The sequence below is a fragment of the Lampris incognitus genome, chromosome 20 (assembly GCF_029633865.1).
Source record: "Lampris incognitus isolate fLamInc1 chromosome 20, fLamInc1.hap2, whole genome shotgun sequence".
NCBI lineage: Eukaryota > Metazoa > Chordata > Actinopteri > Lampriformes > Lampridae > Lampris > Lampris incognitus.
In genome coordinates, this window is record NC_079230.1 from 2,375,632 (window position 1) to 2,403,131 (window position 27,500).

Here is a 27,500-nt window from a genome sequence, read left to right on the forward strand (position 1 = left end):
AGGTCGGCTCTGGACAAGATAACTGACCTGTGTTCAACACAAACACGTGTCCACGATTTGAAAAACTTGTGAGATGACCAGAATCATCAGAATGTGTGGAGGGCTGAAGTTGTAGTGTTTGCCGTCTGATGGTGTATTTTGCATCTTGGAAGAGAAGGTACTTGCTCCTGCCTTTAGTTTGATATTACTAGTTAAAGATATTCAATGCAAAACAATCTAATGTAATAACATTAGTATATGATAATGTCTTTTATATAGTATGATTATAATAGCATTAGTATATGATCATGTCTTTTATATAGTATGATTATAATAGCATTAGTATATGATAATGTCTTTTATATAGTATGATTATAATCGCATTAGTATATGATAATGTCTTTTATATAGTATGATTATAATAGCATTAGTATATGATAATGTCTTTTATATAGTATGATTATAATAGCATTAGTATATGATGATGTATTTTATATAGTATGATTATGTAATGTAATGTATATATGACATATTCAGTTCGGCGTTTTGTCATTAAAACAATGTGCAGGCACATGTTACAAATGAAATGAGGGCTGCGGCTTCACCAAACAGTGCAAGACAGACACACACAAACACAGTATAAGAGATACAAACATGAAGACCAAAAGATAAAAATAAGTTAAAATAGAACAAGAGTACAAAATATTTAAACATATCCACAGACATTCAGTGGGTGGCCAGGTTCAGGTGGGCAACAGCTTGTGGAAAGAAGCTGTTTTTGAGCCTGGTAGTGCGGGCTCTGAGGCTCCTGTAGCACCTCCCAGAGCGCAGGAGGGAGAACAGTCCATGGTTGGGGTGGGTGGGATCTCTGCTGATGCTCAGACCCCTTCCAAGGCAGCGTTTGTGATAAATATCTTTTATGGCTGGGAGCTGGGTACCGGTGATATGCTGGGCCACCTTGACGACCCGCTGCAGAGCTTTCTGGTCTACTGAGGAGCAGTTGCCGTACCACACTGAGATGCAGATGGTCAGGATGCTCTCTATGGTGCAGTGGTAGAAGTTGGGGAGAATTTTGGGGGATAGACGGGCGCTCCTCAGCCTCCTCAGGAAATGCAGGCATTGTTGGTCCTTTTTCACAAGGGCCTGGGTGTTTCATGTCCAGGAGAAGTCTGGACTGATGTGGACTCCAAGCTGGAGACACGCTCCACTTCCACCCCATTGATGTGTATGGGGGAGTGGCTGCAGCTTGTAGACCTCCTGATGTCCACAATCAGCTCCTTCGTCTTCTGCATATTGAGGACAAGGTTGTTGGTGGTGCACCATGGTGAGAGGTGCTGAATCTCGTCCCTGTAGGCCGTCTCATCGTTGTTGGTGATACGGCCTACCAGAATGTAGAAATGAGTAACACAGTTACTGTGAAGTATCTCTGTCTCTTAATCTTTCTCTTCAACTGTATGTCTCTCTCTCTCTCTGTATCCGTCTGTCTATCTCCGTGTGTGTGTGTGTGTGTGTGTGTGTGTGTGCGCGCGCGCACACGTGCTTGGGTTTCTATATCTTTGTGTGTGTAGATATGTGTGTTACTGTGGAAAGGTTGAAGACCCTCCAGCTGATCCATGGCTCCTCCCACACTCCTGTGGTTCAGTGTGTGACAAAGACATCCGACCTGTTTGTGGTCACAGCTGTCTGCTGCTCTGTCACCCAGGTAACACACACACACACACACACACACACACACAGCTGTTGTCGTTAACCTTCTCTTTCAGTTGAAAGCCATTGTTGTTGAAGTGTACTGCATTAGTTATGTTGCATTTGTGTGTGTGTGTTTCTGATATATTCAGGCCCGTGTCCCCCCTGCCCTAAGATGGTGTCAGTTTCCTGTATGTGCGGCAAGGCCTCGCCCCTCCCGCGTCGCTGTAGCAACAAGGTACATATCCTCCCAGCGTTACCATAGCAACGGGCTAATTCTACTTCATAGCAATACATCTCAACCAGAAGTTCATCTGAAGTGTATTTATCATCATGGACACACTAGCAGTGGGGAACGGTTCATCCTCAGCTCAAAAATACACGTTTTCCCTCTTATCTGTACTGCTGTTTATCCATCTAGATCATTTTGGTGTGAGGTGCTGAATTTTGGAGATACCGGCCGTAGAGATGTCTGCTTTCTCTCTAAGATGGTGGAGCTGGAGGGCGTTCAAACCTGTGTTGCTCAAAGTGCCAAAAAAGAAAAAGTTGAAAAACTCAGCCGCAGTGTCTCTGTCAGAAATCATGACCCAATTACTCGAGATAGTCCACAGACCTTGTGAGCAGTTTCATGTAGGAACTATTTTCTTAGACACGATTTTCTTGCTCACAGCAATGTGTGTAAGAGGAAAAACCACGTTTTTTATTTTCAGGTGAACTGCCCCTTTAATTATCATGATCATCGTGGTTCTTTATTTATTTATTTATTTAGTCCTGAATTGGGAAAGGGCAGTTTTTAAGTTCAGCATCTTTTGTGAAGGATGTTAATTTAAAGGCTCACATTTGTGCTGTGTGCAGTTTCTAGGGGCTCTATTCATTTTGGCCCAACATTTTATTTTATTTATTATTTTCTTATGGTACTAGGTTGCATCACAGCAACAGCTAAATGTAGCACTTGAATTCAAGAAAGTATTTTGTTTACTCATTTTATTCAGTAAAACAATGTTTAAATAAAACCCCGAAGCTAACGTGATGTGCATTGTTTTTGGAAATGTAACTCATGATCTCCACAAGCGTATCCTTCAACTTTTTCTCATGGTCTAGTGTTAAAAAAAACAAACAGAAATTACAATAAATCACAATATCGAATCGCAGTACTTGTAAAATCACAATACTTAAGAATAACGATACATAACAAACCGACACCCAAGTGTCGTGATAGTATTGTGGTGGCATCGTGGTAGTATGTTGATAGTACTGTGATAGTATTGTGGCGTTATCATGATAGTACTGTGATAGCGTTGTGGCAGTATCATGATAGTATCGTGGTAGCATTGTGATGGTATCATGGTAGTACTGTTAGTATCGTGGTAGTATCGCAGTAGCATCGTGATAGTGTCATGGAAGTACCGTGGTAGCATTGTGATAGTATCATGGTAGCATCGTGATAGTATCATGGTAGTATCGTGGTAGCATCACGATAGTATTGTGGTAGCATTGTGATAGTATCATGGTAGTATCGTGATAGTACCGTGGTAGTATTGTGGTAGTACCGTGGTAGCATTGTGATAGTATCGTGGCAGCATTGTGGCAGTACCGTGGTAGCATTGTGGTGGTATCCTGACAGCATTGTGGTAGCATCGTGACAGTATTGTGGTAGTATTGTGATAGTATCATGGTAGCATTGTGGTAGTATCGTAGCATCATGATAGTGTCATGGTAGCATTGTGATAGTATTGTGGTAGTATCATAGAAGTAATGTGGTAGTATCATGATAGCATCGTGGCAGTACTGTGGTAGCATTGTGATAGTATTGTGGTAGTATCATGGTAGTATTGCAGGAGTATCGTGGTAATATTGTGGCAGTACCGTGGTAACGTGATAGTATCGTGGCAGCATTGTGGTAGTATCGTGGTAGCATTGTGGTAGTATCGTGATAGTATCGTGGCAGTACCGTGGTAGCATTGTGATAGTCTCGTGATAGTATCGTGATAGCATTGTGATAGTATAGTGGCAGTACTGTGATAGTATTGTGGTAGTATCATGGTAGTATCGTGATAGTATTGTTATAAATTTATTTCTGATTTTTCCCTTTTTTCTCCCAATTTAGTGGCCAATCAATCCCCATTTTAGTTCAAACACCACCCTCGTACTGCGTGTGTTAACCAACTGCATCTCTCCGGCCGGCAGTCTCGAAGGAGTCGCCTCGCGACTTTCGTGACAAGGCGAATCCAGACCGAACTACTGCTTTTTCCGACACACAGAGATGCATTCATGTGACGCACACAAGCCGACTCCGCCCCCCTCCCGAAGACAGCGCTGCCAATTATTGCTGCTTCATCAAGTCCGGCCATAGTCGGATCTGACGAGACCGGGGCGCAAACCCCAGTATTGTGATAGTATCGTGGTAGTGTAGGCCGTCTCATCATTGTTGGTGATACAGCCTACCAGAATATAGAAATGAGTAACACAGTTACTGTGAAGTATCTCTGTCTCTTAATCTTTCTCTTCAACTGTATCGCAGTAGCACCGTGATACTATTGTGGTAGTATTTTGATGGTACCGTGGCAGCATCGTGGTAGTATCGTGACAGTATCATGGTAGTACTGTGATAGTATCGTGATAGTATTGTGGTAGTACCGTGATAGTATGGAATCGGGAGATAAACATATCATCCCAGCCCCAGGACACACAGAAGTTAACAACCCCCAAACATTAATGTCATGTATCAACCGGCCTCCAATGCTAATGTTGTGGTGCATTCATGCTAGCAGCCCCACAGAAGGGGCAGGGAAAGTGGACATTATATCACAGCAGGGGCAGGGAAGTGGACATTATATCACAGACAGGGCAGGAGTGGACAGTATATCACAGCAGGGGCAGGGAAGTGGACATTATATCACAGCAGGGGCAGGGAAGTGGACATTATATCACAGCAGGGGCAGGGAAGTGGACATTATATCACAGCAGGGGCAGGGAAGTGGACATTATATCACAGACGGGGAAGAGAAGTGGACAGTATATCACAGCAGGGGCAGGGAAGTGGACAGTATATCACAGCAGGGGCAGGGAAGTGGACATTATATCACAGACGGGGAAGAGAAGTGGACATTATATCACAGCAGGGGCAGGGAAGTGGACATTATATCACAGACAGGGCAGGAGTGGACAGTATATCACAGCAGGGGCAGGGAAGTGGACATTATATCACAGCAGGGGCAGGGAAGTGGACATTATATCACAGCAGGGGCAGGGAAGTGGACATTATATCACAGCAGGGGCAGGGAAGTGGACATTATATCACAGCAGGGGCAGGGAAGTGGACATTATATCACAGCAGGGGCAGGGAAGTGGACATTATATCACAGCAGGGGCAGGGAAGTGGACATTATATCACAGCAGGGGCAGGGAAGTGGACATTATATCACAGCAGGGGCAGGGAAGTGGACATTATATCACAGCAGGGGCAGGGAAGTGGACATTATATCACAGCAGGGGCAGGGAAGTGGACATTATATCACAGCAGGGGCAGGGAAGTGGACAGTATATCACAGCAGGGGCAGGGAAGTGGACATTATATCACAGATGGGGCATGAGTGGACATTATATCACAGATGGGGCATGAGTGGACATTATATCACAGATGGGGCATGAGTGGACATTATATTACAGCAGGGGCAGGGAAGTGGACATTATATCACAGACGGGGAAGAGAAGTGGACATTATATCACAGACGGGGAAGAGAAGTGGACATTATATCACAGATGGGGCAGGGAAGTGGACAGTATATCACAGCAGTGGCAGGGAAGTGGACATTATATCACAGATGGGGCAGAAGTGGACATTATATCACAGACGGGGCATGAGTGGACATTATATCACAGACGAGGCAGGGAAGTGGACATTATATTACAGCAGGGGCAGGGAAGTGGACATCCTATCACAGATGGGACAGGGAAGTGGACATCATATCACTGAAACGATGCAGCTGTGTACTGCACTGCCTCATCGTGGTTCTGTTCCTCCATCTCTCTCTGTAACCGTTTCTGTCTCCAGACTCAGCTCTGATCTTATATCATCCAAATATAACAGAGACATCTGCATGTTTCAGCATAGAAACATCTGCTACATATTTTAATGTAGAAAAATCTGCATGTTTCAACAGGTTTCTGGTTTGCTGCTCTGGAGTCCAGTCTCCAAGTAATTGGCAGCTTGAAAACTCAAATCAGAACCTTTGACTGCCCGAGTCTGCCAATCAGAGCCAAGCTCACTGAATAAAAGCCTGCTAACCACCTGGTGTGTGTGTGTGTGTGTGTGTGTGTGTGTGTGTGTGTGTGTGTGTGTGTGTGTGTGTGTGTGTGTGTGTGTGTGTGTGTGTGTGTGTGTGTGTGTGTGTGTGTGTGTGTGTGTTTTCAGGCCTGGTCATGTCAGCAGCCATGTGGAAAGATTTTACCTTGCAGACAACACACTTGTACCCAACCCTGTCACTCAGGTATGTGCCCACACACTGATGCCCCTTTTCCACTGCGTGGTACCAGCTCAGCTTGACTCAACTCTACTCAGTTTGACTCTATTCCACTCTACTCACTTTACTTTTTGAGATGTTGTTTTCCGCTGCAGATAGTATCCCCTCACGGCAAAGCCCTGCTGGTCATTTGTGGGCGTGTTGACTAGTTTTTGTTTTTTGATTTTATTTATATTTAGATAAATATACATATTTATTTTATTTATTTATTAAAAGTGTTATTTTCATGTCAGCTTTTAGTATGGGCTCAGCTCACTTGGAACCTGGACGGAGGTGGTACCAAAACAAGTACCTGGTACCAGGTACTATCCCTGACTTTTACCCAGTGGAAAACCCAAACAAGCGAGTAGAGTAGAATAGAGTCGAGCCGGCAGCATGCAGTGGAAAAGAGGTGTTCAGATCAGGACTGCTGACTGGCCCTTTAGACAAACTGATAAATTCTAACGTTTCATTGCTCATTTTGTAGATTGATAGACATGAGTCGAGTCTGTTGACTCTGTAGGGACTCGATAGTGACTCTAGTGATTCGGTAGTGAGTCTGTCAACCTATTTACATGTTCCTTTATTTGTCTCGTAAACAACTCTATAACTTCTTTTCTCTGTAGATGAAATCTTATTGTTATTATTACTATTATGTTAATATCTAATTTTTACATATTTAACATGTAAACAAGTCTCTCTCTCTCGCTCTCGCTCTCACACACACACAGGTGTGTGTGCGCCTTGCCCCAGGATCAGTGTGCAGAGGTGTGTCTGTGGGAGAGAGGAGTCGGAGAGAGAGTGTGCCAGTCCAGAATGGCACTGCCAACAGGTAAACACACACACACACACACACACACATATATATACACTATATGTACAACAGTATTGGGACACCTGGCCATTACACCTACAGGAGCTTTTATGACATCTCGTTCTAAATCCATAGGCATTCATATGGAATCTATAACAGCTTCCACTCTTCTGGGAAGGCTTTCCACAAGATTGTTTGGAGTGTGTCTGTGAATGTTCTCATTCATCCAGGTCATCATGGTTCTCCAAAGGAGTTGAATCAAGTGCAACTGGACTTGGTATATATCCGTGAAGACGTTTCGCCTCTCATCCAAGAGGCTTCCTCAGTTCGTGCCTTTCTGACTAGACCAAGCTAGTCTAGTGTGTATGTGGGGATTTTTGCCCATTCATCCAGAAGAGCATTTGTGAGGTCAGGTACTGATGTTGGACGAGAAGACCTGGCTCGCAGTCTCCGTTCTAGTTCATCCCAAAGGTGTTCGATGGGGTTGAGGTCAGGGCTCTGTGCGGGCCATCAAGTTCTTCCACACCAGGGTCCACGGTGGTGTAGTCAGGCCTCGAAATTAACTTTTTTCCTCAATGTCCCACAACTGTCCCGAATTCTACTTTTGTATTGTCCCAGATATAACCAACAGTGTCCCAAATTTTAATTCTTGTCGTCGCCCCCTCAATTATGCAGAATACATATAATTTGATCCTTTTTTGTGACTTAATCATCACACCATGGACTCTGGTCCACCATATAAGTTTAAAATACTTATTCTTTTATTAAACATATGAATATTAGTTTCGGGAGTCGGCAGTATTGGGGCTTGCATCAGGGGGCTGTTTATTCAACCACCTCAGCATTTTTTCTTCTTCTTCTTTTTTTTTTTTAATAATTTTATTTCTGATTTTCCCTTTTTTCTCCCAATATGGTGGCCAATCGATCCCTATTTTAATTCAAACACCCACCCTGGTACTGTATGCGTTCGCCAACTGCATCTCTCCGGCCGGCAGTCTCGAAGGGTTCGCGACTCCAGGCCGAACCACTGCTTTTTCCTACACACACAGAGACGCATTCATGTGGCGAACACAAGCCGACTCCGCCCCCCTCCCGAAGACAGCGTTGCCAATTATCTCTGCTTCATCGAGTCCGGCCATAGTCGGATCTGACGAGACTGAGGCGCGAACGCCTGTCCCCAGTGGGCAACTGCATCGACGCAAAGCCGATGGTTACACCGCTACACTACCGCGGACTTCTTCTTCTTCTTCTTTTAACTGTGGTTGATGATGGTCTATCGCTCTGGCTCTATGAATGTTGCATTGGCACGAGTCAAGCAGCAGCCACTGGCAGAGTGGATGATGTAGAATGCATTCCATGATTTGCACGAACAGGCGATTGACTGCCCTATCGTGAGGTGCCGCAAGAACGTAAGCCTTCTGTAGTTTCGCCGTTCACACGTTTTTATTAAATTATTCAAACGACAAAGTAACATCTAGATACTCATAATTAATGACTTTGCAAATAACACCTATTTCGAAGTTTACTTTGACCTTTTTTTTTCACTGTCCCGGAATTGTCCCAGACAAAATATATTTATGTCCCAGTAGGATTTTCTAATGGTCCCCAGGGCATTGGGACATCGTTAATTTCGAGCCCTGGGTGTAGTGGTCTGAGCATCGGCTTTGTGTCGATGCAGTTGCCCACTGGGGACCAGGGTTTGCACCTCCATCTCGTCAGATCCGACTATGGCCAGACTCGATGAAGCAGCAATAATTGGCAACGCTGTCTTTGGGAGGGGGGCAGAGTCAGCTTGTGTTCGTCACATGACATATGACTGCGTCTGTGTGTGTGTGGGGAAAAAGCAGTGATTCGGTCCGGATTCGCCTTGTCACGGAAGTGGTGAGGCGTCTCCTTCGAGACTGCCGGCCGGAGAGATGCAGTTGGTGAACGCATGCAGTACGAGGGTGGGCGTCTGAACCAGAATAGGGAGCGATTGGCCACTAAATTGGGAGAAAAAGAGAAAAATCAGAAAAAAAAAAAGTTTTTCCACACCAAACTCACCTGACCATGTCTTAATGGACCTTGCTTTGTGCACTGGGGTACAGTCATGCTGCAGCAGAAAAGGGCCCTTCCCAAACTGGTCCCACAACGTTGGAAGCATAGAATTGTCCAAAATGTCTTGGTATACTGAAGCATTAAGATTTCTCTTCACTGGAACTAAGGGGCCTAGTCCAACCCCTGAAAAACAACCCCCATACCGTTATCCCTCCTCCACCAAACTGTACAGTTGGCACAATGCAGCCAGGCAGGTAACGTTCTCCTGGCATCCGCCAAACCCAGACTGGTCCATCAGACTGCCAGACAGAGAAGCGTGATTCGTCACCCCACAGAACACGTTTCCACTGCTCCAGAGTCCAGTGGCAGTGTGCTTTACACCACTCCATCCCACGCTTGGCATTGTGCTTGGTGATGTAAGGCTTGCCTGCAGCTGCTCGGCCATGGAGACCCATTCCACGAAGCTCCTGGCACACAGTTTTTGTGCTGATGTTAATGCCAGAGGAAGTTTGGAACTCTGCAGTTATTGAGTCAACAGAGCGTTGGCGACTTTTACGCACTATGCGCCACTTTTCAATAACACCACTTACAGTTGACCGTGGAATATCCAGCAGGGAAGACATTTCACCAACTGACTTATTGCAAAGGTGGCATCCCATGACAGCACCATGCTTGAATTCACTGAGCTCTTCAGAACCACCCATTTTTTCACACGTTTGTAAATGCAGACTGCATGGCTAGCTGCTGGATTTATACACCCGTGGCAAGGAAACAGCCGGATTCAATGATTAAGAGGTGTATCCCAATACTTTTATCCATATAGTGTGTGTGTGTGTGTGTGTGTGTGTGTGTGTGTGTGTGTGTGTGTGTATACACAAACACACACACACACACACACAGCTCTATTCTTTTCTCGTCATCACATTGTTGAAATAAATTGCGCCAGAGGTTGGTCCACCCCAAGGACCGGGTCCCCTGGCACAAACAGAGCAATATAGTGTAGCTGTTAAGTGCCAGGAGGAGGATTGCCGTGACTTGTACTTCAGGGAAACTAAACAGACACTGGCCATGAGGATGACACAACACAGGAAAGCTAACATGTCAGGCCAGGACTCCACAGTCTACACCATCTACACAGTCTACACCATCTACAGGCCAGTGGCCACTCTTTCAAGGATGAGGATGTGCACATCCTTAATAAGGAGGAATGCTGGTTTGAACGGGGAGTCAAAGAGGCCATCTATGTGAAGAGGGAACGACCATCCCGGAACTGGGGGGGGGCTAATCGTACATCTGTCACCATCTTACAATGCTGTGATCACAACTATTCCCCAGTCCTCTGTGAATAGTACACATGGCCACTGTAACTCTAGTTAATGGTCACGCCATATCTGCATATGAAGCTGGTGATTAGTTTGGGTCGTTATACCACTGTATTGTTTATAAGGGTGGGGTACCTGCAGTCACTGTATTGTTTATAAGGGGTGGGGACATCTGCAGTCACTGTACTGATTATAAGGGTGGGGACACCTGCAGTCACTGTATTGGTTATAAGGGTGGGGACACCTGCAGTAACTGTATTGGTTATAAGGGTGGGGCACCTGTAGTCACTATTGGTTATAAGGGTGGGGACACCTGCAGTCACTGTATTGGTTATAAGGGTGGGGTACCTGCAGTCACTGTATTGGTTATTATGGTGGGGCACCTGCAGTCACTGTATTGGTTATAAGGGTGGGGACACCTGCAGTCACTGTATTGTTTATAAGGGTGGGGTACTTGCAGTCACTGTATTGGTTATAAGGGTGGGGACACCTGCAGTAACTGTATTGGTTATAAGGGTGGGGCACCTGTAGTCACTATTGGTTATAAGGGTGGGGACACCTGCAGTAACTGTATTGGTTATAAGGGTGGGGCACCTGTAGTCACTATTGGTTATAAGGGTGGAGACACCAGCAGTCACTGTATTGGTTATAAGGGTGGGGTACCTGTAGTCACTATTGGTTATAAGGGTGGGGACACCTGCAGTTACTGTATTGTTTATAAGGGTGGGGACACCTGCAGTCACTGTACTGGTTATAAGGGTGGGGTACCTGCAGTCAGGTGAGACTGAAGAGGACACTTGGTGATGATGAAACATATCTGTCAGTACACATTGTGTCCAGATGAGCTGGTCCACCTTCTGGGGTTGTGTCCAGATGAGCTGGTCCACCTTCTGGGGTTGTGTCCAGTTGAGCTGGTCTACCTTCTGGGGTTGTGTCCAGATCAGCTGGTCTACCTTCTGGGGTTGTGTCCAGATGAGCTGGTCTACCTTCTGGGGTTGTGTCCAGATCAGCTGGTCTACCTTCTGGGGTTGTGTCCAGTTGAGCTGGTCTACCTTCTGGGGTTGTGTCCAGATCAGCTGGTCTACCTTCTGGGGTTGTGTCCAGATGAGCTGGTCTACCTTCTGGGGTTGTGTCCAGATCAGCTGGTCTACCTTCTGGGGTTGTGTCCAGTTGAGCTGGTCTACCTTCTGGGGTTGTGTCCAGATCAGCTGGTCTACCTTCTAGGGTTGTGTCCAGATGAGCTGGTCTACCTTCTGGGGTTGTGTCCAGATCAGCTGGTCTACCTTCTGGGGTTGTGTCCAGATGAGCTGGTCTACCTTCTGGGGTTGTGTCCAGATGAGCTGGTCTACCTTCTGGGGTTGTGTCCAGATGAGCTGGTCTACCTTCTGGGGTTGTGTCCAGATCAGCTGGTCTACCTTCTGGGGTTGTGTCCAGATGAGCTGGTCTACCTTCTGGGGTTGTGTCCAGATGAGCTGGTCTACCTTCTGGGGTTGTGTCCAGTTGAGCTGGTCTACCTTCTGGGGTTGTGTCCAGATCAGCTGGTCTACCTTCTGGGGTTGTGTCCAGATGAGCTGGTCTACCTTCTGGGGTTGTGTCCAGATGAGCTGGTCTACCTTCTGGGGTTGTGTCCAGATGAGCTGGTCTACCTTCTGGGGTTGACATAAACTGGTTTTCTCTGCAGGTGTGTGCTGCTGTGTTGTCATGTGGGAATCATACATGTGAGAGAGTGTGTCACGCTGGTGTGTGTGGACCATGTCCTCGCTCTGTGAGCAGAACCTGTCCGTGTGGCAAGTCTAGTGAGTGTACACACACACACACACACACACACACACACACACGCACACACACACACACAGTGTACCTAGATGCAGAACAACGCTTAATTTGATAATTTTGATTATGCTGTCTGTGGGTATTTAGTGTATGTTAATAAGTGTGTGTGTGTGTGTGTGTGTGTGTGTATAGAGTCCTCTCAGCCGTGCACAGAGGAGGTGTTGACGTGTGGCGACACGTGTGATCGGCAGCTAGCATGTGGAATCCACACCTGCTCCATGAGATGTCACCGAGGCAACTGTGAGATCTGCCGACAGGTACACACACACACACACACACACACATACATTATCAAGTCAAGTCAATTTTATTTGTATAGCCCAGTATCACAAATTCCAAATGTGCCTCATGGGCTTTACAGCAACCCAACATCCTGTCCTTACACCCTCAAATGGGATATGGAACAACTCCCTAAAAACCTTTGACAGGCAGAAATAATAGGAAGAAACCTCAGGGAGAGCAACAGAGGAGGATCTCTCTCCCAAGACACACAACGTGACGTGATGTTGTGTTCACACAATTTACACAATACAGTACCGAAAGAGGATAACACAATTAAAATGCAATTATAACATATATGAAGAATATGATGAGGAGGATGCCAAGCAGTGTCCAGACACCACCAGAACAACCCAGGACCTGAGCCATGTGACCACCATCACCATGTAGACCTGACAGGACAGACTGCACATGCACACAGGGGAGTCTCACATCACACCATTCACACACACGGCAGAAGAGACAAGAAAACACATTAGTCACACATCAGAGTGAGAGAAGGATATAACACTGAAACAGGAGAACATAATTACATGGATTTATAAGATGTATACAAAATCTGATGAGGAGGATGCCAAGCAGTGTCCAAGTGATGACCACTATCACCATGGAGACCTGGGAGAGGGGACAGATGGCATATGCACACAAGGGAGACTCACATCACACCATTCACACACACAGAAGAAGAGAAAGGGGAAGACATCATTCAGAGAGAGAGAAAAGATGTGAGAGAAGAGAACAGTTTGCAGTAGTCAATAATCTATACTCTATAATCTGTACTCTGTACTCTGTAATCTGTACTCTATAGTCTATGCTCTAAAATCTGTACTCTATAATCTCTACTCTGTAGTCTGTACTCTATAGTCTATATAATCTGCACTCTATAATCTCGTGGGCAGAACAGTGGTTGGTAAATTAATTGAGACAGAAACCAGCCCACCATGCAGTACAGGTTGTGAAGCACTCAATTTAAAGACAACCAATTGTAGGCTAAGACAAAAAGATGAGTTTTAAGTGTGGATTTAAAGGACTCAACACACTGTGATTGTCTGATGGCAGCAGGCCGGTTATTCCACAAGAACGGGGCCTGATAGGAAAAGGCCCTGCTGCCACCAGCTGACTTCTTTTTAACGTTGGGTACACACAGGAGCCCTGTATTTTGAGAGTGAAGAGCTCGAGATGGAATGTACAGTTTAAGGAGATCAGACATGTAAGATGGGGCAAGCTCATTTAGGATTTTATAAGTCAGCAGAAGCACCTTGTATTCTGATCTAAAATGGATAGGAAGCCAATGAAGGGAGGCAAGAATTGGTGTAATATGGTCAAATGTTCTAGGAATGTGGCTTTTTGAGGAGTCACTGTTTTATAATGACTTCGTTACGAATACCGCCTTTCCTCTGCTACAGTAAGGACTAAGTTTGTTGAGGCTGGCATCACTAAATTGGGCCATCTTACAAAAACATCCGTGGAAACACTTAGTGGCACCACTAACATTAGATCCTCCAGAGTGCTGAGGAGAGTTGTGGAGGAAGTCTGGGAGTCCCTGTGTGGGCCACAGAGCATTTTCCAAAAATCGTGCTCTAGCTGACCAATGCAATTATGGCAATGAGTACATTTTCCCCTCCCTGATCGCTGGTCCTGCTGCTGAGGCGTGGCGAAGGGGGGGGGGGCGCAGACTGCTTCTTTCCCTGAATACACCAGTGCTGGATAGTTTAGCTCTTGTGGGAAGAAGCAGCTTTACTACAGCTGTGTGACGGTACTCAACCTTTGCTCTCTGGCTGAAGTCAAGGAGTCGAGGTGGACTGAGGTTTTGCTTCAGGCTGTACCCCTAAAGGCAGATGGGGGGTCCTGTATAAGCCTCCTGTTGAGAAACGGATGGCTGACCTCCAGTGGAGGATGATACATGGAGCAATAGCCACGAACAGACACAGAGCTCATGTGGATCCAAACACTGGGGAGGACTGTCCTTTCTGCACACAGAGGGAAACATTAGAGCATTTAGTGGTCTCTTGTCCTTGATTAGTGGGCTTATTTAGTGTACTGCAGGAATGGGTGGAAGCTTTGAAGAGGATTTCTCTGTCTCCTTGTTTGTTTTTGGGCCTAAATACACAGTAAGAAAACTACTGCTTCTGGTCCTAGTAATTTTTTTGTTGGGAACTGCTTAGCTGGCGATCTGGAAGACCAGGAAGAATAAGATGTTAAGTCAGGGCTGGACTGATGTGGTGCAGAGTCTGAAGGGTTTGGTGGCGGCTTGTGTGAGGAAGGAGCACACTTTCTACACCCTGACCAGTAATCTGGACTCTGTCAGGGCTCTGTGGGGGATCAGATGGGTTTTATGTTCACTGAGGGAAGACAGACACACACTTTAGTATTTCTCATTGTACATACATACAGCAAAATTCATTTTCTGCATTTAACCCATCCTATGCTAGGAGCAGTGGGCAGCTGCAGCACCAGGGGGCCAACTCCACTTCTTCTTTCCATTGCCTTGCTCAGGGGCACAGGCAGGTGTATTAACACTAACATGCATGTCTTTGATGGTGGGAGGAAAGCGGAGCACCCGGAGGAAACCCACGCAGACACTGAGAGAACATGCAAACTCCACACAGAAAGGACCTGGGACGGCCTGGGGTTCGAACCCAGGACCTTCTTGCTGTGAGGCAACAGTGCTAACCACTGGGCCACTGTGTTGCTTGTTCACTTGTTCTTAATTTTTAATTTCTTATGGTGACGTGTGTGTGTGTGTGTGTGTGTGTGTGTGTGTGTGTGTGTGTGTGTGTGTGTGTGTGTGTGTGTGTGTGAGACAGGAAAGGTTTTTGTGTAAATGATTTGATGGAGCCACAGTAATGATGCCTGAGAATTTATTGTTTCAGCTTACCAGTTTATATTGAGTCAGGAATCAGGAACACTATTTACATGCTGTTTCCCCCAGCCCACAGCAGTGCAACACAAAGACAAGAACACGTCCAAAAACTACAAGAACACACTAATGCATATATCAAAACTAAACCAAACAATCACTGTCCAAGGGAATGAACGCCAGCCAGGATGACTGTTGGAACCACCGGTCTGCATGGGCTAGCAGTTAGCTTAGCCCACCCCGTGTCCTGTCAGACTGCCCTTGGCATTTCCTCCTTGGGCGCAGCTCCAGGCAGGTGCCGTAGTCCCCAGGCCCACTAGACGAAGCAGAGCAAGCACTTCCAGCTGATCCAGCGCCAGCTCTCCCAGCCAGACACCCTCGACACACCTCCCTGCACACACAACAACATCAAAAACACCACAGTCAGCGCCAGGTGAGGCCGCCGCCAGACCGCCCTCGGTGTTATCGGAACTGCCGGTCTGCATGGGCTAGCAGTTAGCTTAGCCTGCACCGCTCTCCCAGCCATCAAACGACGACAAAACTTAGACGTGGACAAAGACACTGTATGGACGGTACTGGGTGAGGCTGCTACAAATGTGAATTTGCGCCGCCATCTTCCGACACCGACACTGGGTGAGGCCGCTGAAAACGCGAATTTGCGCAGCCATCTTCCCACACCGGAAACAGAACCGGGAATGGAATGAAATGACAGGAATGGAAAATCTCTATAATGTGGTATAAAGAAAAGTTGTTTTAAAAGTCCCTCTATCACTCTTTCTCACTCGCTGTCGCTTTCTCCCTCTCTCTCTCTCTCTCTCTCTCTCTCTCTGTCTCTCTCCCTGTCTCTCTCTCCCTCTCCCCCTTCTCTCTTTCTCTGTAGGAGGTGGAGAAAGCATGCAGATGTGCCCGATACAGACGTATGCTGCCGTGTCATAAGGAGTATCTCTGTGACTTCAAATGTCCAAAGACCAGGAGCTGCCACCGTCACCAGTGCAGGAGAAAGGTAGGTCTCACACATACACACTCCCTCTCGCCCTTGACTTTATCCTTCAGTACTTGTTGAATCCTCCTGGTCCTTCAAGGATTCTTATTTAGTTTTCCGCCATTATTCAACAATTCCATCTGTGATCTTTAAGCATAGTATGATAAGTAAATATAATAGTGATGAATACATAAGATAGTAGGATAAGTCTATGTAGTATGACTAGTTAATATCAGAATGTGACTTCTTAATATCATTATATGACATGTTTCCTAAATATAAAGACAAGTTAATATCAGTGCCTGTTTTTCATTCTCATATCTGAGCAGTAGAGGGCAGTATTCAGGTACAGATTACTTACTGCGTCTTTATTAGGAACCATAGTGTGGTTTAATCAATCAGCTGTCATTCATTTAGCCAGAGAAAGACACAAGCTATGTTTGAAATTGCTTCCTAAATTCACCTTCCTCCTTTTTGTTTAAATATTTAAATTCTAACTGTCAAATGTTTTCACTATTTAGCATCCTCAGAAATTCCCACAATGCAACTGAACATGTCCAACACATGCACACTACTTCATTTTAAAAATACCTCAATGCAGTGTTTTTACCCCACTCTTCCGAACCATCCAATCTCTGTTCCACCCCCTACACTCAACCCAGCCCAGGTTGAAAACTACAGACCGGTTTCATTCCTACCCTTTCTATCAAGAATACTGGAGCGCACAGTCTTCAACCATGTCTCTGAATTCCTTTCTGAGAACAATCTGTACGATCTGAGTCACTCTGGCTTTAAGCGAGGTCACTCTACTAAGACTGCACTCCTGTCAGTAATAGAATATCTGCATTTGGCTAGAGCTGCGGATCAGTCCTCAGTTATATTGCAGCTAGATCTGTCAGCTGCCTTTGACGCGGTTAACCACCAAATCCTCCTCTGCACACTCACTGACCTTGGTATCTCAGGATCTGCCCTCCGCTGGTTCATGTCCTACCTCTCAGGGAGATCTTTTAGAGCAGTAGTTCTCAACCTTTTTGGGGTCCTGGACCCCCTGCGTATTTTTGATCTACCCTGAGGACCCCTCCACCTGATCTTGGGGGAGGGGGGTTTCAATTTGATAGAAACAGTAGAAACTGCATTTTAAATTGCATTATAGCATTTATTCACTCTTTGGGGCAAAAATAAGAGCTTTCAGTTGTAACTTAGATATATTTAACAAAACAGAATTCTTATGCAGTAACTTTCAGATATATGTAACAAAACAGAATTCTTATGCAGTAACTTTCAGATATATGTAACAAAACAGAATATGTATTCACTAACTTTCAGATATATGTAACAAAACAGAATATGTATTCAGTAACTTTCAGATATATGTAACAACAGTATTTTTATGCAGTAACTTTTAACAATGCAAACGGGAGCGAGATCTCTTATTAAAATACAATAAATTACACTTGTGAAACAGAGGTAATTAGAGAAAAAAGTCCTGTTACCCTTTATAGTTTAGGTAGACAAAGGTCTCAGTCACATTTGAGTAAAATAATCCTATTTCTATAAATGTCATAGGATCTTTTTTTTAAAGATATTTTATTTTCACGGACCCCTTGCAATTACACCACGGACCACTAGGGGTCCGCGGACCCCCGGTTGAGAAACACTGTTTTAGAGTATCTTGGAGGGGAGACGTGTCCAAACTGCATGGCTTATTCACAGAGGTACCTCAAGGGTCAGTGCTTGGGCCCCTTCTCTTCTCAATATACACCACCTCACTTGGTGCAATCATCTGCTCCCATGATTTCTCATACCATTGCTATACTGACGATACCCAGCTCTTCCTATCATTCCCGCCAGATTACCTCACAGTCTCGGCACAGATATCGTCATGCCTTGCTGATATCTCTGCATGGATGAAAGAACGCCACCTTCAGCTTAACCTATCTAAGACTGAGCTCCTTGTCATCCCAGGCAGACCATCCTTACAACAACAGACCAATATCCTGCTCGGATCAACCCAACTCATGCCCACAAAGTCTGCCGAAACCTGGGTGTTATGATTGATGATCAACTAACCTTTAAGGTTCATGTTGCCTCAATTGCTTGGTTGTGCCGATTCGTCCTGTACAACATCAGGAAAATGAGACCCTAACTGTCTGAGCATGCAGCACAACTCCTGGTACAGGCTCTTGTAATAGCACACATTGACTACTGCAACTCCTTACTGGCAGGTCTCCCTGCATGCACTTTCAAACCTCTGCAAATGATCCAGAATGCGGCAGCATGTCTGGTCTTCAACCAACCCAAAACACCACATGTCACTCCACTGTTCATATCCCTCCACTGGCTCCCGGTTGCTGCCCACATCAAATTCAGAACCTTAATGCTCGCTTACAAAACGGCAACTAGAACAGCTCCCGCCTACCTGAACTCACTTATTCAGGTTTACACTCAGTCCTGCTCACTATGTTCTGCCAATGAAAGGCGCCTGGCACTTCCGCCACAACGGGGCCCTAAGTCACTAGCCAGACTCTTCTCTTCTGTAGTTCCCTGGTGGTGGAACGAGTTACCAAACTCCATTCGATTTGCTGAGTCTCTCTCCATCTTTAAGAAGAAGCTAAAGACCCAGCTCTTTATCACCAACACCTCCACACCTGATGGTATTAATATATATAAAAAACACTTCTATGCACCCTATGTATTGCCATTGTGCACTGCCTGTTGACACCTATGTCCTATGTGGGACTTGAACCTCGTTTTTTGGCACTTGCGTTGTCGCCTCCTGGCTTGATCCTTGGTGTGTTGTATTAACTCCCAGATGTATGTCGCTGTGGATAGAAGTGTCTGCTACATGAAACTGTAACATTATAACATTGTAAATGATTTAATGTTGAATCTTGGCATCACGTTACAGTGTGGTGGTCTGTTGGACAGACACCTGTCTTTCTACCTGTCTGTCTCTCTGTATTATGTCATCTTGTCTAAATGTCATGCTGCTCTAATCAGTCTGTCATCTGATAGTAAAGGTTGACAGTCAGGTTTGTTTGTGGGATGAAAGATGAAGGTCATTGTGCGATATCGTCATTGAAGAGTCCACCACAATTAAAGTCAAGAGTTTTTTTGTTCTTAATGAACAGATGAAAAAACGTATTTAGTTCAAGCAAAAGAAAGCAGAGCTTACCTTCCATGTCACTGTCTTTTACCAACCAGATGTTCAGAACAGGACCTCCGCATGATGGCTCTTAGAATGGACTAACACACCACCACACAAATAGGGCTGTCGCAGTTATTACATAATCACCTGATGACGATTATTTGACCCGACCGCGATCATTTTGCATCATGGTCAGAATCGTTTCCATTCATGTGTATAAAAACAGCTGGATGAAACTAACAGAAATGTCAGTTTCATCCAGCTGTTTGCTGGATGAAATTGACATTTTCTATGTCATCACTATTTCCACCATCACTATTTCCACCTCGTTTTCCACCGCTTGTTGTCTGACTGGTGCTCTTTTTTAGAATAATCCTTTTATTTGGAGATGTTAACAAGCGCAAAATACAATAGGCATGAAATTAGACTATCTCCATTTTTCTTTTTTCTTTTACACAAACACCCCAACCACCCACCCTTCCCTCCCACCAAAACATGGGGTGCACCCGCCTAGAGAAGCAGAAAAAGAAAATAAGCTAATAACACATACACAATAATAATAATAATAGATACATTTACATGTGAAAGAGGTCACATTTAGCCATGTTCAATGTCACTGTGTACAAACATATTCACGATTGCAGTCATACATGCCTGCATCAGTCCAAGGCAGAAACAATTTCGATACAATTTAAACACAATATCCATAATATGTATATCCCTAGAATATACAATCCCTGGTAGCTGGTATATAAGAAAAAAAAAAGATATGGGGAAGGAAAAATAAATAAATATGTTTAAACACTTCTATTTGTGAAATGTTATATAGGTCTACTGTGTTCTGTGGTGACTAAATATCTTAGGTCATCAGGCAAAGTTTTTAGTTTGCTTAGATATGTCAAAATTGGACCCCAGATGGAGAAAGATTTGTCACTGGACCCCCTAAGAGTGTACTTAATCTTCTCTAACTGTATGAAATGCATCAGATCACTCAACCACATAGACACTTTAGGTGGGTGTTTTGATTTCCAATGTAATAAAATTCTGCGAGCAAGCAGTGTCATGAAAGCAATGACGGTTTTATGGCTTTTCCTCATTATAGAGTGTTCCCCACCTGTGATTCCAAATATAGCTGCTGCTGCATTGGGTTGGAAATCAAGTGCTTCCGACAGTGATTTAAAAACCATAGACCAGTAAGTTGTCAGAGCCGGGCATGACCAAAACATTTGGGTTAAGTTGGCAGGGGTGTTAGGGCACCTGTCACAACTTGCGTCTGAATTAGGGTAAATCTTAGCTAGTCTTGCTTTAGAAAAATGAGCACGATGCAGGACTTTGAACTGTATTATACTTAGTCTTGCACAGGAAGTACTATTCTCACTTTTTTCAAAGCACAGTTCCAGTTATCCTCATCCATGTCTTCTCCAAGCTGAGCTGCCCAGTCTGCCCTAATCTTAGCAAGTTATGTTTTTAAGAGAAGCTATACAATCATGTATCCTTGAAATTAGCCCTTTAGAATTAAAAGGGATCTCTAGCATACCATCTAAACCTGAGACTGAAGATAAGTTTGGAAAGTTGGGGTCATGGCTCTGAAGGAAGTGGCGGACTTGAAAATATCGAAATAAGCTAGACCAAGGGAGCCCAAATTTGTGTGATAAGTCATCAAAGCTTGCAAATACACCGTTTATGTACATATCTTTAAATTTAGAAATACCTTGAGAGAATGCAGAGTCTAATCTAGCTGGGGGAAAAAGGTGATTATTGCATATAGGACTCATGCTAATACAATGTTTGAACCCAAAGTTCTGTCTAAATTGAAACCATATCTTGAGGGTATTGATGACGACTGGGTTGTTGGTAAAGGGTGTAATAGAAAGAGGAGAGCTGAAAGTGACCAGGGCTGTGAGAGATGATGAGATACAAGATGTAGCCTCAAAGTCACACCAGTCTGTATCTGGCGAGTGAAGCCAATACATTGTTTTTTTAACATTTGCAGCCCAATAGTAACAGCAAAGATTTGGAAGAGCTAAGCCACCCTGTAATTTAGGCCTTTGTAGTAATGCTATACGTATTCTAGGGATCCTATCGCTCCATATGAATGAAATGAAAGTCTTATCAATGGATTTAAAAAAGGATTTAGGAAGATAAAGTGGGATCCATTGAAACAAATAAAGGAATTTGGGGAGTACATTCATTTTAATACAATTCACTTTTCCTGCCAAGGACAAGTGAAGTGACTTCCACTTTTTCAAGTCTAGTCTGACTTTCTCAAATACAGGAGAAAAGCTTTCCTGATAAAGAGTTTGCATGTCTCTCGTGATATTAATGCCCAAATATTTAAAGCCATTTCTAGACATTTGGAACGGTAAGGCATTATCTTGTATTTGAAGAGCCAAGTCATTAACAGGGTAACATTCACTTTTGCCAAAGTTTACTTTGTACCCAGAGAATGTACCGAAGCTCTCCAAAGCACGGATAATGTTGGGTGTGCTTAGAACTGGATCTGAAATATATAATAATAAATCATCAGTGTATTAAGACAACCTATGCTCTATTCCTCCTTTATGAATTCCACTTATAGATGGTAACGATTTAAGTGTAATGGATAAGGGCTCTATAGCTAAAGCAAATAATAGTGGACTGAATGGGCAACCTTGACGGGTCGCTCTTGACAGCTGGAAGTATTGTGATTGTTTACCATTTGTAACAACCGAGGCTTTGGGTGAAGTATACAAAAGCTTAATCCATGAAATAAAATTAGGACCATACCCACATTTTTTTAAACAAGTGAACAAAAATTCCCATTCGACCCTGTCAAAAGCTTTCTCTGCATCCAGTGAGATGACCACCTCTGGTAACCCACTGGATGCAGGAGAGTGAATAATATTCAAAAGCCGACGGATATTTGTGAATGAATGTCGTCCCGAAATGAAGCCGGTTTGGTCAACAGATATCACTTCATGCATTGTGGTTTCTAAGTGTAGGGCAAGAGCTTTGGCTAGGATCTTCACATCACAGTTTAGGAGAGAAATGGGTCTATATGGACCACATTCTGTGTTATCTTTACCTGGCTTAAGCAGGAGAGTAATTGATGCTTCAGTCAGTGTTTGTGGCAGCGACCCATGAGACAGAGAATCATTAAATATATCGAGTAAAATTATAGACAAATTGTTAGAAAATGTTTTAAAGAACTCTAGTGGGTACCCATCTGGGCCAGGCGTTTTACCACTTTGCATCGCCATTATTGCGTTAATGATTTCTGTCTGTTGAAGTGGGAGTTCAGTCTCAGTCCTATGAATTGCATTGATAGAAGGAGCCTGGAGATTATCAAAAAAATGTTCAGTATCAATACTGCTGTCACTTGTTGCTTCTGACGTGTATAGGTTTGAGTGATATGAAGCGAATGTTTCATTAATTTCTTCTGGGTTAATAGTTAACTCCCCATTTGGTTTCCTAATTTGTGGGATCTGTCGAGCAACCGCTTGGCACTTAAGCTGGTGTGCTAAGAGACGACCAGCCTTCTCACCATGCTCATAGACATATCCATGTGATTTCAGTAAGAGTCGTTCTGTCTTTCTAGTTGATAGCAAGTATTATTGGGTTTGGAGGTCACGCTTCCTTTTAAAGAGCTCAGGGGAAGCGGCAGTAGAGTACAGAGCATCCACTGTATCTATAGATTTAATGAGCTGGTCCTGTTTAATCCTTTGCATCTTATTGAATCTAGCTGAATATGACATAATCTCACCCCTGATTACAGCTTTCAATGTTTCCCAAAGCAACGATGGGGAAAATTATCTTTTTTATTGAATTTGATAGTCATCAATTTTTTTAGATATCAATACACAAAAGGCTTTATCAGCCAATAAAGTTTTGTCTAATTTCGAAGGAGAGCGTTCCAAATTGTTAAGAGGAAATGTGATATCTAGTAACACAGGGGCATGATCTGGTTCAATTACAGTCATATATTCAGTTTTAGTGACAGAGGGGAGAAGAGTTCTATCAGTGAAGAAATAGTCTATTCTACTATATGATTGATGAACCGGGGAAAAGAAGGAGAATTGATTTTGTGGAAATAAGGAACGCCAAAGGTCGACACCTCCTATCTGATCCATAAAGAGTGACAGTAATTTGGCCATTTTTGAAGGGGTTGTGGATTTAGGATTAGAACGGTCTAGTACTGGATTAATTACACAGTTCAGATCACCACCAAAGATCAATTGTTGTGAGTTCAAATCTGGTATTAATGACGTGACTCTTTCTATAAATTTATCATCGTCCCAATTTGGGGTGTAAACATTAACCAAAATGACAGGTTTGTGGAAAAGGAACCCAGACGCGCCCCGGTCTCGTCAGATCCGACTATGGCCGGACTCGATGAAGCAGCAATCATTGGCAACGCTGTCTTCGGGAGGGGGGCGGAGTCGGCTTGTGTTCGTCATGTGAATGCGTCTCAGTGTGTGTCGGAAAAACAGTGGTTCGGCTTGGATTCGCCTTGTCACGAAAGTGGGGAGGCGCTTTCCTTCGAGACTGCCGGCCGGAGAGATGCAGTTGGCGAACGCATGCAATACGAGGGTGGGTGTTTGAATTAAAATAGGGATCAATTGGCCACTAAATTGGGAGAAAAAAGGGGAAAATCAGAAATAAATTTATAAAAAAAAAAAAAAGAAAAGGAACCCAGACGCCATAACATAGCGTTCCTGTGGATCTGAAATAACAGTGGATGCACTGAACTGAATTTTTTTATGTATCAATATAGCTGTTCCACGTGTTCTGGAATTTAAATTTGAGTGAAACACATGGCCCACCCAACCTGTTCTTAGTCTGACTTGATCTTTAACCAACAGGTGAGTTTCTTGAAGAAATGCAATTTCACAATTTAGATATTTAAGGTGATTGAATGTTCTAGCTCTTTTTACAGGCCTGTTTAAACCTTTTCAATTCCAGCTGATGAGCCGTGCACCAGCCTTACTAGTTCTAGTTTCCATATTTAGCCTGGAATGGTAGAGTAGCAGTGATGACAGTGACAAGATAAATAAGTGGTTGTAATAGAATGCACAGCCTCATGAATAACCTCTCTAAGGAAAACAAAAGAGAATACACATTGTAAAAAAAAACTGGGGGTGCCCCTTCCCATAACCCTGTCCCTCATCCCAAACACGAACAAAACTAAAACTGAGCCTATACTTGTTCCTCTCTCTGAGGCAAGCTGCAGGCTACACAGCCCTATTCCCTAGTCCTTCCGGTAATACAACCTGGCTCTGTTTCAGCAAAGAAGGCTCCCAGCAATGAAATATTAAGAGCTTGTCATACTCGAGGAAAAAAATAAATTAAAGATTGAACCGAATAACATCTGTAGGCCAGGTGAACAATCAATATACGTATGAAGGCACCACCTATGATGGCAATACAGAAAAGAAAAGAGAAAAAAAGAAAAAAGGGGGTTGGCGACGTCTCTATAATGAGTAAGCTGAACAGAAATGAGTTAACATAGCCCAGCAATAATACAGCGAGAGTGACCCCATACCTTCAGTCCCAGGGCTGTTGAGAGGGTGACCCCATACCTTCAGTCCCAGGGCTGTTGAGAGGGTGACCCCATACCTTCAGTCCCAGGGCTGTGGAGAGGGTGACCCCATACCTTCAGTCCCAGGGCTGTGGAGAGGGTGACCCCATACCTTCAGTCCCAGGGCTGTGGAGAGGGTGACCTCATACCTTCAGTCCCAGGGCTGTTGAGAGGGTGACCCCATACCTTCAGTCCCAGGGCTGTTGAGAGGGTGACCCCATACCTTCAGTCCCAGGGCTGTTGAGAGGGTGACCCCATACCTTCAGTCCCAGGGCTGTTGAGAGGGTGACCCCATACCTTCAGTCCCAGGGCTGTGGAGAGGGTGACCCCATACCTTCAGTCCCAGGGCTGTTGAGAGGGTGACCCCATACCTTCAGTCCCAGGGCTGTGGAGAGGGTGACCCCATACCTTCAGTCCCAGGGCTGTGGAGAGGGTGACCCCATACCTTCAGTCCCGGGGCTATTGAGAGGGTGAGTTCAAACGGTAAACAGCCACTACCCATTTTCAAAGCAGTCCAGCTAATCAACAGTCTCCAACCAGTGTGGTTCAAAACAGCCGTTTTGCTAGCCTACTTTTTAAGCTATCTTCGGATCATAAAACTTCCGAGCTTCATCGGGGGGGGTCAAAGGTGTGCGAGTCGTCTCCGTGCATCACGCGCAGCTGGGCCGGGTCCAGTAGGTGGAACCGCATGTTCTTTTGGTACCGAGCTTGTTTGATGCCGTTAAATGCGGCTCGCTTTTTAGCGAGTGCCGTGCTGAGGTCTTGATAAACCCTTATAACTGCTCCTTGGTACTTCAGCTCGTGGTTCCTGGCACAAGCTGCGCAATGCAGCTTCCTTCTGCTGGAATCTGGAAAAGCAAACCAGGAACGTGCGGGGGGATGTTCCTCGGCCGGATTTGAAGGTCGGGGTCCGGTGTGCTCTCTCCAGCTCAGGCGGTGCAGAAAAGACATCAGGACCCATTACTTGCATCAGCATCTCCGACATGAACTTCACCGGATCTTTACCGTCCTCGCTGCCTTCAGGAATGTTCAGTACACGGAGATTGGGCCTCCGAGATCGGTTCTCGAGGTCGTCGATCCAGTCCTGCAGAGACAGGTTTTGGGTTCGGAGCATTTTGATGGTGGACTCGGCTGCTGTTAAACGTTGAAAGTTGTCACTGGTTACAGACTCCACAGAGGCAAGGCGCTTTTGGAACGAGTTCACTGTCGCCTGCAAGGAGTCCAGTGAGGCTTGCAGGGGTTTAGTGGACTCTTGGATCAGGGAAGAAACTTCATCCCTAAGGGACCTCCTCTGCTTTTCGAATTCTGCAGACAGTGGATCCATAGAAATGAGCTTATCAGCTGTGGTATCTCCGGTTTCTGTCGTTTTCGAAGGGTTGTTAGCGAACGCTGCTAGCTTCTCGACTGCGTTCTTGGAAACGTTAGCATCTGCATGGTTAGCACTAGCTGGAGTTTTGTCGACGCTACTTGCTGGTTTGGCGCGTATACAGTGGCTCATTTCGCAAGATATTGCTAAAGTAAGTCTTACGAGGCCTTATTTGTCAAAGTCTCAAAGGAAAAGCTAGGTAAAACAAGTTTTGTCAAAAAGTAGACTGGGAGCCCTCAGCCGTGCGTCCTCTACCTACATCACATAACCGGAAGTCTCCCACTGGTGCTCTTTTAATGACGTCATCTTGTTGCGCCCCAGGCACATGAGTGGTTAATTAGCACCAACTTTATCTTGAGACGCTTATTCTATAATATTCTGTAATCTACTACTACTACTTTCGGCTGCCCCCGTTAGGGGTCGCCACAGCAGATCATCCATTGTCATGTCTTCCTGTCTTCTGCATCTTCCTCTGTCACACCAGCCACCTGCATGTCTAAGATTTGGTGATGGTGACCGCCCTGTGTGTGTGTGTGTGTGTGTGTGTGTGTGTGTGTGTGTGTGTTAAAGTATGTGTGTTAACATATGTGTGTAACGTGTGTTAACATGTGTGTTAATGTGTGTGTTAACATGGGTATGTTAGCGTGTGTGTTAACATTTGCTGTTGATTTTTCTTCTTGGGGTTTGAAGTATTTCTGATTCTGAACTCAATGTCCCACAATGCTTTGTGTTGTAGTGTTGCCCGGGTAACTGTCCCCAATGTGACCAGAGCTGTGGGAGAACACTGGGATGTCGCAACCATAAATGTCCCTCTGTGTGTCACCAAGGTAACACAAACACACACACAGTCGTGTTTCACTGTCCTTGTGCAGACCCTTCATTGACTACATTCATTACCTAGCCCTTAACCCTAACCTAACCCACGCAAACTACATGCCTAACCCTAACCCTAACCCTAACCTTAACCTAGCCCTAACCCTTACCCTAACCCTAACCTTAACCTAACCCTTACCCTAACCTTACCCTAACCTTAACCTAACCCTTACCCTAACCTTAACCTAACCCTTACCCTAACCTTAACCTAATCTTACCCTAACCCTTACCCTAACCTTACCCTAACCTTAACCTAGCCCTA

The 27,500-nt window shown here is 44.7% G+C and overlaps 1 protein-coding gene across 3 annotated transcripts in view; it reads left to right on the plus strand.

The window, feature by feature from the left end:
- Positions 1–27,500, plus strand: part of nfxl1 (nuclear transcription factor, X-box binding-like 1) — a 90,867-nt gene that overhangs the window by 11,239 nt on the left and 52,128 nt on the right. For all 3 annotated transcript variants that reach the window (XM_056300117.1, XM_056300116.1, XM_056300118.1), the window contains 8 exons: positions 1,548–1,681; positions 1,818–1,903; positions 6,080–6,155; positions 6,899–6,999; positions 12,022–12,136; positions 12,306–12,430; positions 16,193–16,315; positions 27,102–27,192. In XM_056300117.1, coding sequence (XP_056156092.1) covers positions 1,548–1,681; positions 1,818–1,903; positions 6,080–6,155; positions 6,899–6,999; positions 12,022–12,136; positions 12,306–12,430; positions 16,193–16,315; positions 27,102–27,192 — 851 coding nt within the window. The remainder of the gene's footprint in view (positions 1–1,547; positions 1,682–1,817; positions 1,904–6,079; positions 6,156–6,898; positions 7,000–12,021; positions 12,137–12,305; positions 12,431–16,192; positions 16,316–27,101; positions 27,193–27,500) is intronic.